The sequence below is a fragment of the Bombyx mori genome, chromosome 12 (genome assembly GCF_030269925.1).
Source record: "Bombyx mori chromosome 12, ASM3026992v2".
Taxonomy (NCBI): domain Eukaryota; kingdom Metazoa; phylum Arthropoda; class Insecta; order Lepidoptera; family Bombycidae; genus Bombyx; species Bombyx mori.
This window is the reverse complement of record NC_085118.1, coordinates 513,225-519,224: the sequence shown is the minus strand read 5'-3', so window position 1 is coordinate 519,224 and position 6,000 is coordinate 513,225. Positions and strand designations below refer to the sequence as shown.

The window sequence follows — 6,000 nt, the reverse complement described above, 5'->3', positions numbered from 1 at the left end:
AGGCAAGTTTTTATTTCAAAAAGAAATCGGTAACACACTATTGAAAGTTTTGAGCATATTATTAAAATGGATATCCTAGAATATTTTTATGTTAAAATCATATATACAGAATATAAAGAAACTTTTGTAACGAGAGATTAGATTTTTTAATGCTCTCCATAGGCATCCGTCCATAGACGAATCAAAGTGAATGCTCTCTCGGCATATGAGTTCAAAGTCTCAGTGATGTAGCGTCCGGCTCACCCTGAAGGGTGATTGAAGTCTGCATTTTTTTATTGCTAAGATGGGTGGACAGAATTGTTGGTGGAGCTCACGGTTATGTGAATTAGTCATTGGAGCCCATTGGCATCAACCACGTTAATACCGCCTCCCACCTTGAGACATGAGTTTATGTAAGTATGTAATATAAGTATAAGTCTCAGTTCTAGAGAGGGGGAAGAGGTCGACTGAAGAAGACATGGATGGAGTGTGTGAATGACGATATGAGAGAGAGAGGAGTGAGTATTGAGCTGACGGCTGACAGAAGAGAATGGAAGAGAAAAATTAGCTGTGCCGACTATTTCCGTTCTGTACCGTCATCATAACTAACCATTAAGTATGCTCTTATTGTCCGTCTGGCTAACCCGCTAATAAATTAGTAACATCTACTTATTTGAACAGGTAAATAACCAATATAAACTGAGCTCCTAATCGAAATACATTCAACGTAATTTTGTTCATTAGTCGCGAATAATAAGTATCATCGAATATCATCGCATCTATAGAATAAGCTAATACATGCAATATTTAAGATGGGCTTTCTTACGCAGGGATAGATTTGTAATAAAATTGAGATTTCAATCTCATGTGTCGCACTGTGTTATGGTTTATTTATTTATTTATTGCTTAGATGGGTGGCCGAGCTCACAGCTCACCTGGTGTTAAGTGGTTACGGAGCCGATAGACATCTACAACGTAAATGCGCCACCCACCTTGAGATATAAGTTCTAAGATCTCAGTATAGTTACCACGGCTACCCTACCCTTCAAACCGAAACGCATTGCTGCTTCACGGCAGAAATGGGCAGGGCGGTGGTACCTACCCGCGCGGACTCAAAAGAGGTCCTACCACCAGTAAATAATATGTTGCGATATCTATGACCTCCAGTAAATTCTGATGGGGCTCTTCACCCATCTACGGAAAACAATAGGCAACTGGTCTATTTATAGTCCATTGTAAAGAAAACTAAAATTATTTTTACAAAATAATTAATGATCTATTTTTTTTTTATAACGAAAGTGCAATTAGTATCGTTGTCTCGCGATTACAAAAACGACAAGTCGGAAAGACACGGATGCCGTAAGTTTTTTTTTCAGTGAATTCTTTAATTAGTCCGTAATGAAGGATGAAGTTTTGCTATTTCAAACAAAAATGTTGTAAGAACATTAAATTGTTTGCATGGATGGAGACCGATGCGTTCTGCTGACCCCGTCAGATAAGGGCAAAATAAGGTTAGAGTTTAGCCTCTTAATGACTTTTTCGAAACTTATTATTTAGAAATGATTACAATTTTTATTTACATACATTATTCGTTTATAATGAGAAGGTGAAATTTTAAAAACTACAATCAATCAACCATATGAAAATTTTACCTTGGGTTTTCCATAAAAATCTTTCGTAAATCAATTAAGCAGTCTCATTCCTTTCAACACTAATATGCCCAGGAACATTTACTAACACTGACCGACGGCTTGATGTCTTCCCTCCTTCAGAGGATAAAGAAGTGGTGGTATGAATTCCCCAAGATCATAGGATCCTGTAGTTATGTCTTTAGATTACTATCCAGAACGTTGTTTTGTAAATTCCTCTGACTATATCATATTAATACAATAACGTTAAATTACTAAATCAACACATACGTTATTCCTATCTTCGTTTAGCATTCATAAATAACTTGTTGAGTAAAGTCGATGGCCGATACGCTAAGCCAATGTTTGATCACAAACAAATATGTTTTATTGTTAATAATCAAAATACGACTCGCCAACAATACTATTGAGCTCGTGTATACGAGAACATTCCCGAATCGCTGTTATCAATTGTTTGCTGCTCTATACGTCGATATTTCTTTAGATAGGCTGCAGGTTGTTTTGTTGAATCCTTGTGATTGACTCGTCAAATATACTGCAGTCATGCGTTCAAAGCAACAACTCCTCGTCGAACTCGATTACCACGAAGAGTTCGACGAGCGAATTAACCCATAGACACAGCCCACTGAGTTTCTCGTCGGATCTTCTCAGTGGGTCGCGTTTCTGATCCGGTGGTAGATTCTACGAAGCACTGCTCTTGCTGGGGCTAGCTAGTGTTAGCAATTCTCTCAGGTTTGTGAAGTCGTCGTGGCCTAAAGGATAAGACGTCCGGTGCATTCGTATCTAGCGATGCACCGGTGTTCGAATCCCGCAGGCGGGTACCAATTTTTCTAATGAAATACGTACTTAACAAATGTTCACGATTGACTTCCACGGTGAAGGAATAACATCGTGTAATAAAAATCAAACCCGCAAAATTATAATTTGCGTAATTACTGGTGGTAGGACCTCTTGTGAGTCCGCACGGGTAGGTACCACCGCCCCGCCTATTTCTGCCGTGAAGTAGTAATGCGTTTCGGTTTGAAGGGTGGGGCAGCCGTTGTAGCTATACTGAGACCTTAGAACTTATATCTCAAGGTGTGTGGCGCATTTACGCTGTAGATGTCTATGGGCTCCAGTAACCACTTAACACCAGGTGGGCTGTGAGCTCGTCCACAAACTTAAGCAATAAAAAAAAAGGTTGAGCCCGTGAGCTCACCTACCCCTCCAGGCGTGGCTGGAATAGCCCCTTAGGCTATCAACGAAAAGGTAGGGAATAAAAAGCAATAAAAGCTCATAGAATATAATAAACGATGCCCAGTAGTGCCAGTTTCTATTGTTATTTGTAAAATTTGTACAGACTCGCTCAACTCACTTGCTAGCACCTGATGTTTAGCTTACTTTCCTCTCCAGATTATTAATATTCTTACGTATGGTGCATCACGGGTACCAGCTACACGTCATTACGGATCCTCTCGATCCATTAACGGTGCTTTTAGGTTACTGAAGCATCGGTCACCGTCCTCGCCGAACCCGTCGCTTGCGACGAAGGGCTCGACGAGTAAATTGACCCATAGACACAGCCCACTGAGTGTCTCGCGGAATCTTCTCAGTGCCTGCATTTTCGATCCGGCGGTAGATTCTGCGAAGCGCTGCTCTTGCTAGAGCCAGTGCTAGCAACACTCCCAGTTTGAGCCTCGTGAGCTCACCTACACGTCAAGGATAAGCTGAAATAGCTTCTCAAGGCTATCATAGGTAGGAAAAAAAGGCATTAGAACTACGAGCGGTATGATTCGAGGAGAACGTCTTCTGTTTATCTGAACAGATTATTGTCATATAAATCACCACCAGCATTTTTAATGTATGATGGATAAGTGGAGCAATCTTGAAATGCTTGTGTGATATGACTGAAAATAATACTATGGGACTATCGCTTTCTGAACTATCCTTAATGTATTCATTACTTTCACCTGATTCCGATATTGAGGCCACATGACCGCTCTTGCGATAATAAATCATGACACACTTACGCGCGTATAAGATACGGGATACAAACCGATCACTTTCCATACTATTTGCTTGTGATAACTTTCACGGTATCGTTTAGCAAACAACAGTTTACCTACGATAGATGCAGCGTGTTACTTTTTATAACCAGTTTTTAATTTTTATTAACAAAGCACGCATATTACGCATTTTATTAAATACTAGCGACCCGCCCTCGCTTCGCTTCGGAAACATTAAAACACACATGAAACCAAAAAAATAAAATATTTTTTTTTTTTTAAAAGTAGCCTATGTTCATCGGGGACAATGTCGGCTTCTAATGGAAAAAGAATTTTTCAAATCGGTCCAGTAGTTTCGGAGCCTATTCGAAACAAACAAACAAACAAATCTTTCCTCTTTATAATATTAGTATAGATTTCACTTTAGATAAAAAGACTGTAAGAAGTGTAAGAAACCTGGATTGTTTTGCCTTAATTCCCAAAACAATTTCTTTGGTACTATTTATTTGATAAATATATTTATACTTTTCTAGAAATAACACATTCAGTTTTGTGGGACAGGTCATTGTTCAACCGCATTGAGATTAAAATCTTATGTTTTAAGATGGATTGCGGTATCCGTATTTGGAGTCAGGTAGGCGTGTAACCTCAAGTGGTCTGTGAGCTCGTCTTATTAGCAAATATAAACAAGACAAGCCTGAATTTCTTTTCATTTTTATCAGGACTGTCGCTGTATCAAGTTTGTTGTGGTTTGGTGGTGATGGTTAATCAACCCAAGTTACAAAATGCCGTTTAAAATGAGTGCAGTTCTTGTCGTCCCTTCAGCTCCGATGTTACGCTGGAAGCACGACAGATGGCGCGCGTGTAGCCTCAACGATTCAACGTATTTGATACATTTAGCAATAATAACTTAAGTAACCTAAGTCTACTTTGGATGATCGCGTCCTGTCTGCCCGGTACTGCACCCGACAGGGTTTCCACCCAATAATTAAATTAATTAGCGAACACCAACAAGGCTGCCAGTTACCTAACTACTTCTAATTAGCCGCGATGTCGTAACCTATTGTCATTAAACACTTCGATTCAGACTAATCGTATTAAAATATTCTGTTAACTTAAGTAATCTCCATTATGTTTGGAGTGTGAAGGCTATACAAATTGTGTTTTGATACTTGCAGCTTAATCCGTTCATGACACAATGGTGTAATGCATGTGCAATCAACAAACAGCTCGGAGACACAACCATTCACTGACATCGACATTGTTAATAGCTTCTACTTGCGGAATAGCGTTAACGAGCTAACAGCCCAGCTCGTGTTAAGTGCCTACGGAAACTCATGCTTGACGTTGTCGGCATTGACGTTTTGACAGATAGAAGTTCAGTTGCCTTGCAATAAAGCTCATTTCACCATAAAACTTCAGGGTACGTAGGTAAATTGCGATAAACTACGCAAAATTTCGAAAGAGTTGTTTCTTTTGTTTATTTCGAGGAATATTGGCATATGAGACCAGAATGCCAAGACAACTGCTCTATGGAAAACCAGAGGGCCGCAGAAGTCGTGGCAGACCCAAACTTCGATGGTTAGTTGGCGTAGAGCACGACCTCAAAATTATCGTTGTCAGAAACTGGAAGGAGAAAGCTCTAAACAGAGCAGTCCACTGGACCAGGCTAAGGCCCACCCTGGGCTGTAAGGCATAAGATGATGATATTGGCATATCCATCTTGAAAAGAAGCTTAAGGAAAGTGTCTCAATAAATAATGTGTCATCGTTCTACCCTGCTGATCCTCGATGTCTAAGAGAAAAAATAAATATTTAGAATGAAGAGGTTCCGGGAAACAACATCATTGGTCTGTCTACAGCTAGCCCGTCCGCCGATAAAAATATTAATATTCACCACCTGTGAACTGATCGTTATCGATCGATAAAGACGTCCAAGTTTACAGCAGTCAGTGGGTTCGTAATTCGCGTCCCCGGCGGGTATGTGCTGTGCGCGACCGTGCGAGATCGTGGCCTGTACGGAGCCTTGTGTAGTGCTGGAGGGAGTGCAGGAGAGTGCTGTACCCGGGTGTCATGGATTTGAGTCAGGTAGAAAATTATTTATAACAATTTAAATTTCAGGTACGTAGATCTTACCTCATGATAAGTTCCGATCATAGACTAGCAGAAACTTGTATGGAAAATGACATAAGTTTATTGTTGTAACTTAATATCTCCTTAAACCAATGCTGTACATATTAAGCCGGTAGCACAGTCCAGTGTAGGTCTGATGCGAACCCTTCCGTTTATAAGGTAAGATATGCGTCATTCTAAGATAGTAGGAAGTGGATAATGAATTCAATTGAAAATGAATTAAAAAAGTTTCTTTTAAAGTTCTGTTTCCATAAC

At 39.9% G+C, this 6,000-nt stretch overlaps 1 protein-coding gene across 3 annotated transcripts in view; it reads left to right on the top strand.

Moving 5' to 3' along the window:
• The first annotated feature begins 5,574 nt into the window (after nucleotides 1–5,574).
• The window catches only part of LOC101744796 (protein nubbin), a 205,715-nt gene continuing 205,289 nt past the window's right edge, over nucleotides 5,575–6,000 (top strand). For all 3 annotated transcript variants that reach the window (XM_038014454.2, XM_038014453.2, XM_038014452.2), the window contains exon 1: nucleotides 5,575–5,700. In XM_038014454.2, the coding sequence (XP_037870382.1) occupies nucleotides 5,686–5,700 (15 nt within the window). In that variant the 5' untranslated portion in view covers nucleotides 5,575–5,685. The remainder of the gene's footprint in view (nucleotides 5,701–6,000) is intronic.